At 42.2% G+C, this 14,278-nt stretch overlaps 1 protein-coding gene across 1 annotated transcript; it reads left to right on the forward strand.

The window, feature by feature from the left end:
• Nucleotides 1-250: 250 nt before the first annotated feature.
• On the forward strand, nt 251-2,530 carry LOC147431146 (uncharacterized). The gene is made up of 3 exons (XM_086493798.1): nt 251-479; nt 1,985-2,192; nt 2,316-2,530. The coding sequence occupies exons 1-3, from the start codon at nt 269-271 to the stop codon at nt 2,359-2,361; spliced, it is 465 nt and encodes a 154-aa protein (XP_086349924.1). The 5' UTR covers nt 251-268; the 3' UTR covers nt 2,362-2,530.
• Nucleotides 2,531-14,278: the final 11,748 nt, after the last annotated feature.

Here is a 14,278-nt window from a genome sequence, read left to right on the forward strand (position 1 = left end):
ATAGATGTTCGACCATTGCCCAAAAACAAAAGTATGTTGCCAAGAGTGAGGATGGGGGGCCCACGTCTCCAAATGATCGAGAATAGCCTAGCTGTCGATCAAGTTGGTTAACTAGACACTGAGTTAACCCCGAGTCTCGACCCGCAACGCCTATTCTCAACGATAGATAGGGCCCTAATGAAGGACCCCTCTTCTATGATAAGTGAGATATGACAAGCTCTAGTGACTCCTTCCTTGCAAATGCCAGGTTTGGCCTCTTTTAGGTCACATGGCTTGGCACATCCCTTTTCTAACTGTTGGAACGTTTGAATTCTTCCCTCTCCTACCCCACCCCCTATCTCAGCACACACAGACCACGCACCATCGCCATTTTCTTCTTCTGCCCCAAAAAGGCCGCGCTCGCCATCGCCTTCTTTCCTACGCAGAGATGAGCTACTACTCGGATTCCAAGCCGCCTGTCATGGCCCCCCCTCCCCAAGGTCTGTCGCTGCCCTCTCCCTCTGCGTGCCTGCCTTCGTGGCTCCGTTCTTGATTGCAGCTCTTTTCTGCAGATCGAGAGTGTTTGGTGCACAGAGAGAGAGAGAGAGAGAGAGAGAGAGAGAGAGAGAGAGAGAGAGAGAGAGAGAGAGAGAGAGAGAGAGAGAGAGAGAGAGATTTGGCACATTATGGGTGATGAGTCTGTTGATGCTGTAGGACGTTTTGCTGCAATGTATGTGTTTAATCCATTCCTACAGGATCTACTCAGAGATTGATACAAAGCATGCTTGCTTAACCTCCTTAGAACCTTTACATGATCTGCATGTGTGCCACATCTGTGAGAGAGAGATTTGGGACATTATGGGTGACGAGTCTGTTGATGCTGTAGGATGTTTTGCTGTAATGTATGTGTTTAATCCATTCGTATCTACAAAGTTTACACCTACAGGATCTACACAGAGATTGATACACTGCATGCTTGCTTAGCCTCCTTAGAACCTTTTCCTGATCTGCATGTGCACCATACCTGGTTGGGAAATGCCATCACTCATAGGGATGATTAGCTTCACTCCTATAATGCAGGTTAGCTTTGGAATAGGAAAAAGAATACAAGAAAGTTCGAGTTGTCTCTAGTCTAATGCTTTGAGGGAAATAGGTTTGGCCAGTCGCCGTGTAAATAATCTTCTTTGTTAGTTGTCTCCCAAAAGGCGGAAAAACTTAAGAATCCGAATCAAAGTTTCTCTTCTACTACTGAGAATTAGAACAATATGGGGAAGCTTGTTATTTAGCCTTGCAAACTGCCATTGTGGGTATAGAGCTGTTTGACAGGATTAAGTGGCAACATTTGTCGAAGGCTGGGAATAAGGTTCTTCTATTGATCATATATTACTGTCCATTATGTGGTTCTTTCTTTTTACTTTCAATACTAACTCCTTAATGGGTCTTCTTAATAGAGTTTATAGGAAACATCATAAGGTTTAAAGTTTGGGCAGTTACTTGAGTATTTGCAGTTTGTGTCTTATGTGTGGCAACTGTACAAGTTCTAGACTAGGTTGGTTTTGCAAGTATGAGTAACAGCTTCATTGAACCTATTGGGCTTTGTATTAGCAGTGTTTCTGAAGTACAAGATGAAATCTCTTGCTGTAGACAATGTGTGTGCGTGCGTGTGTTAAGTGGTGCGTGCCTCAGATTAATACCATACACCTGAAGCTAATATAGTATTGTGATGTAGTCTTTCCCATGCGACCAATCTTTGCTTCAATAGCTTTGTGATCGCACTGCCATCATGGGATTTCTTGTGTGGACAATCCTTATTTTTATGCTTGAGAAGACAATTAAAGCAAAGCTTTTTTTATAGAAAGCACAATTATGTGTGCTATAGTCGAACTTGTTTGTTGTAATCAGCAGTTCTAAACTGTGTTGTGCAAGTCTTATTGATGAAGGAGATATATATACATTTTTTGCTTACTTGCGATAATGAAACTTAATTTGGATTAATCGCTTGTAGGCTATCCTCAGGCTTATCCTCCCCAAGGCTACCCTCCACAGGATTATGCTCCTCAAGGGTACCCGCCTCAGGGATATCCCCCTCAAGGATATCCTCCTCAAGGCTATCCTCAACCAGGGTATCCCCCACAAGGCTATCCACAACAAGGGTATCAACAGCAAGGCCATCACTCTCAATCGCAAGGAGGACCAAGTTTTATTGAAGGCTGGTCAGTGAACTCCTCTGTAGACTTTTTGTCGCAATTCAGAGTTGCATGAGGTTTTCAATTCTCGCATGCGATTGAATTTTCTGTGCTCCTGTCTAATTAGTTTCTTGATAATCATGTATGCAGCTTGGCCGCATTGTGCTGCTGCTGTTTGCTGGATGCGTGCTTTTGATGTACAAGAAAGACTAGCATCTAGCTCTGTAGCATATACAATCTGCGATTATTTATCATGGACATCCTGGTCCATGTTCTTTTGGGTGATGTGTAATTTGTTGTTGTAAGAGGCAGTGATTTGCCATGTTTTCAATTTGTTAAAAAACCATGACTTGAGTCTGACCAAACTATGAGACCCCGACCTCTTTTAACATTCAAGTTTGCAAACTGATGGTTTTTTCTAAGATGCTATGTCTGCCAATATTTCCACCAACCTATTATTCTGTGATGTCAGGCCAGTCGACTGTGTAAGGAGGATAAGGTTTGCTTGCATTGTAATTTGTAAGGTCTCTCTCATTCTGCGTCTTTCTGTAGAAATTGGGTTCATTGAAATGCATGCACGGATGTGTCAGAATTCATGTGCTTTAGATATGTGATGAACACTGTGACCAGGAAAAATCATTTTCCCAACATTCAAAATTCCTTTCTTTGAATTTACGTAGAGGAAATTTCAGAAAACTAGGTTACTTTTCAGATTTGTACGCTATTATTCTCTATGTTGGGGTGGAAATTTTCCTTTCCCCCTTACTCTCAACTGGCATTTTTGAAATTTGAAGCAGATTGATATGACTTATTCTTCTTGAACAATTATCAGAAAGCAAAAGCATGATTTTTAAGTTGTTACAGACAACATAATCAAGCAATATGTTTGGACATCTGTTCGAAGTTTGGAGCCAGGTGCCCCTATGATTTGCAGAATGGAGTTAGTGAATAGTCCTGCCACACAATGGCAACAATGTTCCCAAAGAACATCTTCCTGAACGAGAAGAAAAAATTGGGCTTTGAAAATTATGTATTTTGCCAAATATTTTGGAGTTTTGTTTGAAAGTTACAAGTAAACTATGGAAAATTTTAATGTTTTTTCTAGTTTCAATCTTTTTTTACTTACAGCTAAACTAGCTGTTTACAAGTTTTTTTGGCAATATTGAATGGCACAATAAAATCTTGAGTGAAACTTTCTTAAAGTTGAGGAGAACTTACCCCATGACCAGAATATGCATCTCCAAAAAGATGCATATTCTCATTGGTCAGTACTCTTCTAATGCTCTCAATACAAAGGAATAGACGAGTATTAGTGAGACCACGAAATTGAAGGGTCTTGTCCCTAAATAGAAAATAATGCGCGATAATATTAAGTGATTTTGCTAATACCAAAAATATTCCTAGCACATAGTGGGACTTGGCTCTTAGTATTCAAGAATTTTATAGATCTTAAAGATCTATCCGACAAGGAGAGTTGAACTCAAGAATTGTTACTCAAGAGGGAAATGGCATAACCAATCTACCACACTTGAGAGAGAGAGAGAGAGAGAGAGAGAGAGAGGGGGGAAGAAGTCGAAGAAGAAAAAGGGAAATTTCAATCTACCACGCAAGTCTTTCTTCTTACACACACATACCTGAGAGAGAGAAGAAGAAGAGAATTTTAGGGTAGTGTAGTAGTGTAGGTGCTACTTTCTTCTTCTTACACACATATACATGAGAGAGAGAGAGAGAGAGAGAGAGAGAGAGGGGGCTCCATGGCAGCCGAGTAGCTTAGACGCTATGTTCTTCACACATGGGCGAGATTGTCAATTGTTTTCAGTCAAGACCATGGATGGCATTATACAGCTCCCCTATGGCCCATTCTACATTTATCAGACATGCCACCTTGATGTTCACATAGCCCTCACTTTGTTATCTTGCTTTTGTACTTCCTCCGATGATAGTCCATTAGACAACATCACAGGTCTCTTTTGTACACAGAATACAAACTCTTTTCTTTCCACGAGAGAGAGAGAGAGAGAAGAAGAAGCAGAGAATTTTTAACGTTGTGTGAATCCATCCCAAGAAACCTCAAAGATCTATCCGATGAGAGAAATGATATGTTCTATTAACTCTTCAAAAGGCCAAAATGACCTATGAGACCAATCTGTTACAAAATGGTGAATCTAATATCATGTTTGGGCACAAAAGAACTAGAACAAAGATACTACTACGAAAATCCATCCTCATATGCACTCTGGATGTCAAGAGAGTATGGCTCGAATCCTTTGCTTGAGTCTCCATCGACGCTGTGTAGCCCCTCTCCTCAATCATGGCTGTCCGGATCTTCGTAGCACCAGTGCTCGGTTGATGAGAGTGCTGATAGTGGTCGCATGAGTGTGGACCGAGCTCTGTAGTGATAATTGCTCCTTTGGCTATCCCATATTGGTGATAAGAAATCTGTAATCTGTCTCTGGGATTGTCTCTCTCTATCTCTCCCCCCTAAAGTGTCTCTATATTTGTGTAACTCAAGTAGATATAGCACAAGGCATCTCTGATCCTCATAACTCATGACCCTCGAGAAAGGACTGAAACCCTCTCTGAATAAGAGATGGAAAAGGCCCCATATCTCATAGTACACCGTGCAATGACATATGTGATGTAGCTCTATCTCTGGGTCTACCTGGCATAAGCGGCATATCCTGTTGTCTGCTGGTATCCCTCTAAATCTACCAGTCTCAATCTCCAGCTGATTTGAGGATGTGCGTATCTGACCAATGGCACACGCAAACCATGAGACATATGTGTGTCCATGTAGTTAAGTTGAATCACAAACCCATCTCTTGTGCGGTGGAGAAGACGCTCTCTATAGAAAGCCATCTTTGTGCCCAACTCCTGTGGCGGCTCTATCCATGTCCTCATGGTATCCAGCTGGATTAGGTCCTGACGAATGAGTCTAGTAATCTACACCCGTGTAAGAGACATCGAGGGTGCTTGAAGAGAGTATTGGAAAGGGGGCAGCCTGTCCATGGTAAAGCCGTGAGTCTGAAACCATGATGTCATCTGTGCATACCGGCATGATGTGTCTCCCAAAAGAGCTAATTGTCTACTGGAAGACTCAAGCCCCAGTCTAGCATATCTGTCTCTAGTAGTATCCCACAAGTTGTGCACAAAGGAGACTGATCTCGTAAGCGCCTCATTCCCCATAGGAGGGGCAACTAGCTCTACTCGAATGATAGCATGGGGTATGGAGGCCTTGGCTCTGATCAGTCGAGAGGTCACAGATACCAGGGGCCTCTCCATATGTCTCCAACCATCCTGGCCTACAGAAGGTCCCCATATATGCACCCCATACAACATAGCTGAGGCTACTAAAGTATCAAAGAGCCATACCTTTGTCTGAGGTTCCTGGAACTGAACCTGCGAACATATCCTCTCCAAGCCTCCCAAGGCTGCAAAAGCTCTAGTCAGTCTAGTCTCTATTGCTCTCCCCAAAGGAAACCTCGGCCTAGTGAAGACAACCCCAAGGTAAGTGTATGCATTTGTATACTCTCCAATCTTTTGACCATATGTGAAAGTCGGTGCGGATCTCCTGATCCATTGTGGTGTGGTGTTAAACACCATAACCTTGGTTTTACCAAGGTTTATAGACAATCCATTATCCTTTGCAAAACTGTGTAATTCATCCAAATGTCGCTGCATACCCTCTGGTGAGTCGAAGATCAACATGATATCATCAACATATAACAACAATGGGATCCATGTCCCTGCTAGCTGGGCACCTCTATCACCCTCTCTGTGAATGTAATTAGACACCTCATCAACATACATACCAAATAGAGCAGGAGACAATGGGTAGCCCTGTTTCACCCCAGTGGTGGAGTGAACTAAATCAGATATCCCCTCTCGAGTGCATACATATCCCATCATTGATCTGTATAGAGCTATAATCCCCCAAATCAACACTATAGGAACTCCCATCTCCTGCTATCTGCACATCAATCGAGCTCTCGGTACCATGTCAAATGCTTTACGAAAATCCGCAAAGCTACAATAAACCCATCTCCATGTGACCTGCCCTCCTCAATGATGGCTCTGAGTGTCAGAATATGATCAAGAGTGGAGAAACCCCTCCTGAAACCGGCCTGGCCCTTTGCTTGTACACCCTTACCCTCTACCCAATTACTCAACTGTTGTGCAAGAATGGATGCATACAACCGTGCCAATGTGTGTCCAACCATAATAGTGTGGTAATTCCCACGCTCTGTAAGATCACTTGCTTTGAAGATAGGCACAATAGTAGACAACCTCCAAGTCTCAAGTAACCCCTCACATATGGCAAGATTGAACAACACTACAAGAACCTCTACCAGCATATCTCTAACACGTGTAAAGTGTTCTGCTACTAGACCATCATGATCATATGCCTTGTTTGTCCTCATCTTGTCAATGGCTCTCTTTACCATCTCAGTGTTAAAGAAGGTGCTGGTAGGTGGGCATGGCTCTGTAGGATCTAGAAGGGGGTCCTATCCTCATGAAAGAATCGCCATGCGTCTCTTGAGTCTCTACTCAAGACCAACTGATACAAGTCTCGGTCCATCTGAGCCAAGTAAGCTTGTTTCTTCCGTCGCACAAGGTGTCGGGAAGCAATCCGAGATTGTCTGTAAGTGATGACTCCTAAAAGAAGACCCCTTTGAAGCTGGGATCTCATCTCTCTGCACTCCTCAACATAGCAACTATTCTGGGGCATGCTCCCTATCGCCTCCGACCCGGCTGAGTGTGCGGGTATGCTTCTGATGCTGCACCATGCATTATCTCAGTTAATAAAGTGGTGCACTCCTTCACTGAGAGGCCAGTACGAGCTTTGTATAGACGGCTATAAATCTCCTCTGTATAAACCGAGTCAGTCTCTGGTGTAAATGTATAACGGATATGTGACCTGCCTCCTAATGTCTGGGCTGTACTATACTAAAATGAAACAAACAATGTCAAAAGTGCATGATCCACTGCTACGTCCACTAGTCTGGCTCCCATTAAGAAATCCTGAATACAAGGAATAAAACTCGGTTGTGCCCTAACATAGTCCACTGTACTAGCCTCGTGTCTGTGTGGAAAGCATGTGAAACCGGTTGCTCTAGGAAATCGCTGTAAGCCATTAAGTATGGCTAACCCATGTGTAGTCGTCATCTCCGTGAGGTATCTCCCATACTTCGTGTGCTCTATGTCATGTGAGCATTTGTCAAGCCCCAACTGACCCACATCCAACTCTCTAAGCATCTCATCTGAAGTGTCATAGAAGACTGTGTGAAAGTTGCCCGTTTGGGCATTGAAGTCCACTAGGAGGATGATATCACCGTCCCTAGAAAACTCCCATATATCATCATCTAGTATAGAGAAAGGCGACCGTCCTCTAGATGCAGCATATATTGACGTACTGGGGGGAAAGTAACATATGGAAATGTATAGAAATCGACCTGTGTCAGCTCTCAATCTCACCCACATGTATCTAGTATGATCATCTCTCCGTACAATATATAGTAGTGGCTGTAACTCCTCCCTAAATAGTACTGCTACTCCTCCTGAACCTCTACTCCCATGCTTAGATCCCGCGACTATCCACTTTCCTGTGGGCTGTCTCCCATCTGTATCCCACCACATGTGGCTTAAGATGTCTAGGGGCCTGATGAGTCTCTGAGAAGAAAACAATGTCCCTCTCTCTGAAACTGTCCTCAAAGGCACCAACGGCCAACCTCATAGATCCATTACAATTCCAAGTAGCCATCTTTAGTGTGGTCCCATAGGTCTCACACCGTCATGTAGAGCGCCGCGCTACAATCACCACCCGACCATCTCTAAAGGCCATCTTTCTCTTCTCCCTTGCCGTCATAATCTCTGGCATTACCTCTCTCATATACGCAAGCTGTGAGAGAGTGAGATCATCATCGAGGAAAATATATGTCTTCTTGAGAGTAGGCCTCTTTCTCAAGAATTCCTTCTTCTCTTCCAAGGAGGAGAAGTGTAGTATGAGAGCTCTCCCTTTTGAAGATTCTCCTGGGCCATCACTCTTCTTGCCTACTCTTCATGCCTTTTGTGTATGAAGGCTTGTCCACCCCCATCATGGATGTGAGGCTTGTGACCTCTTTTTCCACATTGTTTATGTCCTTGAGGCCAGTTACCCTCACATGTAGAGCCCGCATCCTCCTCCTTTGTTCCTCTTCGAGGGTCATGTTGATAAGAGTCGGTGTACAAGGAGCTTCCTTACCTTTCCCTTTCTTGGCAACTTCAATCCATTTTTCGGCCTCCTCTACTTTCTTTTGTGTTGCGGAGATGACCGCCGCCACATGACTTCTTCTCCTCACCTTCCTTGATAACCCGTATTTCTTCTCTCATGGTATTTAATTCTTCCATCATGGATGACTGAATTTCGCCTTCTTCGAACTGTTCACTTTTTGCTTGTAGATTTCGGACGATGGAATCTTGGATGACTATCTCCTCGAGCGAAGTGATCCTCCTACACATGCCATTTTCTTCTTTGGTCCATCTTTGAAGAATAATGCTCCTCTCCTTCCTTCACTCTTCCACTTCGTTTATCCATTCTCTTATTTCCTTCTCTGTTGCCGACATCCTCTTCCCTGTCTGTATGAAAGAGGCTTTCTAGGCGGCCCGCGAGGGATGCGTCTTCTTACACATGGGGGAAGCTGTTGGCATTCCTCCGATGCTTCCCATGAGAGAGAGAGAGAGAGAGAGAGAGAGAGAGAGAGAGAGAGAGAGAGAGAGAGTCTTTTAAAAAAAAGAAACCCTAACAAACAACAAGAAACTCTTGTGAAACCTTAAAAAACAGCAAAACATAGATTTGAAACTCTAAAAAACCCTAAAAATCAACAAAAAATGGTGACAAAACCTTTAAAAACAGCAAAAAAGTATCGAAACCCTAAAAACATCAAAACAAAACCCTAAAAACAATCAAATAGCAATTTTGAAACCCTGAAAACAGCAAAGAAGAAGTGACAAAACCCTAAAAACAGTGAATGACCCATGTGTGTGTGTGTGTGTGTGTGTGTGAGAGAGAGAGAGAGAGAGAGAGAGAGAGAGAGAGAGAGAGAGAGAGAGAGAGAGAGAGAGAGAGAGAGAGAGAGAGACTTTCTTAGTCATAAGGAAAGCCTCCTGTTTGGTATGCTAAAAACATACAAGCAAAGCTTGTGCATCTATTTGTTGACATTTTTGGGTGCACTTATTTGAGAGTTTTGACGGAAACTACCAACTATTTTGTTGTCTTTTGTCCTCACCAACCATAGTTTTTTGAAAGAATCATTGTCTTCATTTAAGAGTCTTGGAAAGGCCTAGTTTTGGCATGCCTTAGGGAATCTTAATGTTTTACCTAGTCCAAATGATGATCTTTAATAAATGTCCTTAATAATGAGAAAGAGGAGGAGAAGAAGATGATGACCATATCTAACACCATAAGAATATTTAAAAAAGATGAGAAAGAGAGAGAGAAGAAGAAGAAGAAGAAAAGAGTTTTAACGTCATAGGAAACTATCCCAAGAGACCTTGAAGATCTAGCCGACGAGGAGTTGAACTCAAGACCTGTTATTCAAGAGGGAAATGGCATAACCAATCTACCACACTTGGGTGACAGAAAGGTTATACCATTTTCCTCTTTTTTTTATTAGCGCGCACACACACACCCCAGAAGAAGAGAGTTTTAACGTCGTACGAAACTATCCCAAGAGACCTTGAAGATCTAGCCGATGAGGAGTTGAACTCAAGACCTGTTATTCAAGAGGGAAATGGTCACACTTGAGAGAGAGAGAGAGAGAGAGAGAGAGAGAGAGAGAGAGAGAGAGAGAGAGGCCCATGAGACCAACAATGTACAATGATGTCCATGTGCCTATACTCCTAAAATGCATCTTAACCCTAGCATGCTCTGGGTGTACAATATACTCTCTATAGAAGAGACTACTCCCCTCGTGAGAATATGCTGGGATTTGAGAGAGAGAGAGAGAGAGAGAGAGAGAGAGAGAGAGAGATTTTGACCTCTCAAATGCATGCATGGAAGATAGTATTTACTTTCAGAAGTTCAAGTTTACTATCAAACTATCGTGTTTCTCATGATATGTGCCCAAAGTTTCCTCTCCATCAATCCCACTTCGTTTCCTAGGCCATAGAACATAGTGTCGAGCCAACCGTTCAAGAAGCGCTTAGTAGGCGGAAGTTTAAAAGCCACAAAAGTGGTGCCCTTTGGCTGAAATTCACTTACATTCTTTGGTCAAAAGTGTTTGAACTAAATCACACACACTAAAAAGTAGTGTCAGGGAGGTCCATCCCAAAGACTCTCCATATCAGCCCATGATGTTTAAGGAGGCCACTCTTCCTATTTGACTTGTGGGATAAGAATGGAGGAAGAGAGAACCTGTTTTGTAACCCCATTCTTAAAGTCATACGTTGAGGTAGGCAATTTCCACACACTCTTACGAGACCCAAGAAAAGAGGCTGAAAAGCAAGAAGAAAGAAGGTACACCCATATTTGAGGCCATCTCTTCCGAAAAATAAAAAATGGATCAAGAAGAGCATCCCTTCTTGGAGTCTTGTGATGTATGTATGCTCAAAGAAGAAGACGCTAGGAAGTCTAATCAGACTTCTCAAAATACAGACTTCTCAAGAAACAATATTGAAGAATAAAAACATCAAAACACAAGCATTGAAACCACGAAGCGACGCTTGTAAAATCTAAATAATGCATCAAATACAAAGGAGATACAATGCTTCAAAAAAAAATCTCCTTCCATTCATTAGTGTAGAGAAAGTTCAATCAATCAAGGCAATGTTCCTTAGAACTCTTGGTGATGTTTAAGAGTGTCAAATAGCCCTTTGTATATGGAGCCCCATATCATGAACGAGTTTTGTGAGTCTAAGTTCTTAGCTAACTTTGCTAACTAGACACAATCCGTTGGGTAACATTTGTAATTTTTTTGGTTTCTCTAAATTACATTCCCACTTACTTACTTATGGAAATCAAAGGGAGTGCTTTCGTCTACCGTAGACGACCTTGTTTTTAACCGGCTCTATAACCTTATGTGAGTTTGAAGAAAGATGTAGATGTAGAAGTAGAAGTAGAGGTGTAGATGAATTATGAGTGACAAATCTACTTGTGCTTGATAAGATCTGTTGATGACTGGGTCTACCATTTTTGGATGGATAGGATGGATAAAGCATGTACCTGACTTTCCTACTTAGCATTTGAGTCGAAAACTAGTACTCTCTCTCTCTCTCTCTCTCTCTCTCTCTCTCTCTCTCTCTCTCTACACACACACACACACCCAGCACGCCCTGCCATTTATATAGAAAGTGATGAGATCGGGTTCAAGCAGAATTGAGTTGTTCTTCTGTCATCTTCATCATACAAGAATTGTAGCAAATTGGGCAAGCTCTCTCTCTCTCTCTCTCTCTCTCTCTCTCACACACACACACACACACACACACACACACACACACACACACACACACACACACACACAATTCTCCCCTAGCTCAACGATTTCGTGACGATGGCATGCCCAAGCTTAATTGCAGCTAGGGGTTTTAACCCAACAAATTGGTTGTCAGGTTTGATGAACAGATTCGGATGTTCTCTCAAAATCACCGCACAGCCTCGAAAGACCCATTAGCGCAGTGATCGCTTTCTTGCTCGAGCTAGTTATCAAATGCCTGGCAGCACTTCCGTCGCCCTTCAAAGATTAGGCCTGTGGCAGGGCGCTTCGGAGCAGGACATTAAGAAGGCTTAGAGAAAATTGGCATTGCAGGTTTAATTTAGTCTTTGCAGGTTGCTGCCCTCTTAATCAAGACATGATTGGTTGATTAGAATTGGGAGATGTTTGCTGATTTTTGTGTTGGCACAATTGATTGCATTTTCTTATGCAGTTCCATCCGGATGTCTGCAAAGGCGACACTTCTTGTGATGTATGTATGCTGAAGGAAGAAGACGCTAGGAAGTCTAATCAGACTTCTCAAAATATAGACTTCTCAAGAAACAATATTGAAGAATAAAAACATCAAAACAGAAGCATTGAAACCACGAAGCGACGCTTGTAAAGCCTATATAATACATCAAATACAAAGGAGATACAATGCTTTTAAAAAAAATCTCCTTCCATTCATTAGTGTAGAGAAAGTTCAATCAATCAAGGCAATTTTCCTTAGAACTCCTGGTGATGTTTAAGAGTGTCAAATAGCCCTTTGTATATGGAGCCTCTATCATGAACCAATTTTGTGAGTCTAAGTTCTTAGCTAACTTTGCTAACCAGACACAATCCGTTGGGTAACATTTATAAATTTTTTGGTTTCTCTTAATTACATTCCCACTTACTTACTTATGGAAATCAAAGGGAGTGCCTTCGTCTACCGTAAACGACCTTGTTTTTAACCGGCTCTATAACCTTATGTGAGTTTGAAGAAAGATGTAGATGTAGAAGTAGAAGTAGAGGTGTAGATGAATTATGAGTGACAAATCGACTTGTGCTTGATAAGATCTGTTGATGACTGGGTCTACCATTTTTGGATGGATAGGATGGATAAAGCATGTACCTGACTTTCCTACTTAGCATTTGAGTCAATAACTAGTACTCTCTCTCTCTCTCTCTCTCTCTCTCTCTCTCTACACACACACACCCAACACGCCCTGCCATTTATATCGAAAGTGTTGAGATCGGGTTCAAGCAGAATTGAGTCGTTATTCTGTCATCTTCATCATACAAGAATCGTAGCAAATTGGGCAAGCTCTCTCTCTCTCTCTCTTTCTCTCTCTCTCTCTCTCTCACACACACACACACACACACACACACACACACACACACACACACACACAATTCTCCCCTAGGTCAACGATTTCGTGATGATGGCATGCCCAAGCTTAATCATAGCTAGGGGTTTTAACCCAACAAATTGGTTGTCAGGTTTGATGAGCAGATTCGGATGTTCTCTCAAAATCACCGCACAGCCTCGAAAGACCCATCAGCGCAGTGAACGCTTTCTTGCTCGAGCTAGTTATCACATGACTGGGAGCACTTCCGTCGCCCTTCAAAGATTAGGCCTGCGGAAGGGCGCTTCGGAGCAGGACATTAAGAAGGCTTAGAGAAAATTGGCATTGCAGGTTTAATTTAGTCTTCGCGGATTGCTGCCCTCTTAATCAAGACATGATTGGTTTATTAGAATTGGGAGATGTTTGTTGCTTTTTGTGTTGGCACAATTCATTGCATTTTCTTATGTAGTTCCATCCAGATGTCTGCAAAGGCGACACTTCTTGTGATGTATGTATGCTGAAGGAAGAAGACGCTAAACATGTCAAAGGAAGAAGACGCTAGGAAGTCTAATCAGACTTCTCAAAATACAGACTTCTCAAGAAACAATATTGAAGAATAAAAACATCAAAACACAAGCATTGAAACCACGAAGCGACGCTTGTAAAGCCTATATAATACATCAAATACAAAGGAGATACAATGCTTAAAAAAAAAATCTCCTTCCATTCATTAGTGTAGAGAAAGTTCAATTAATCAAGGCAATTTTCCTTAGAACTCTTGGTGATGTTTAAGAGTGTCAAATAGCCCTTTGTATATGGAGCCCTTATCATGAACCAGTTTTGTGAGTCTAAGTTCTTAGCTAACTTTGCTAACTAGACACAATCCGTTGGGTAACATTTGTAAATTTTTTGGTTTCTCTTAATTACATTCCCACTTACTTACTAATGGAAATCAAAGGGAGTGCCTTCGTCTACCGTAAACGACCTTGTTTTTAACCGGCTCTATAACCTTATGTGAGTTTGAAGAAAGATGTAGATGTAGAAGTAGAAGTAGAGGTGTAGATGAATTATGAGTGACAAATCGACTTGTGCTTGATAAGATCTGTTGATGACTGGGTCTACCATTTTTGGATGGATAGGATGGATAAAGCATGTACCTTACTTTCCTACTTAGCATTTGAGTCAATAACTAGTACTCTCTCTCTCTCTCTCTCTCTCTCTCTACACACACACACCCAACACGCCCTGCCATTTATATCAAAAGTGTTGAGATCGGGTTCAAGCAGAATTGAGTCGTTATTCTGTCATCTTCATCATACAAGAATCATAGCAAATT

The sequence above is a fragment of the Adiantum capillus-veneris genome, chromosome 21 (genome assembly GCF_014529385.1).
Source record: "Adiantum capillus-veneris isolate H3 chromosome 21, ASM1452938v2, whole genome shotgun sequence".
NCBI lineage: Eukaryota > Viridiplantae > Streptophyta > Polypodiopsida > Polypodiales > Pteridaceae > Adiantum > Adiantum capillus-veneris.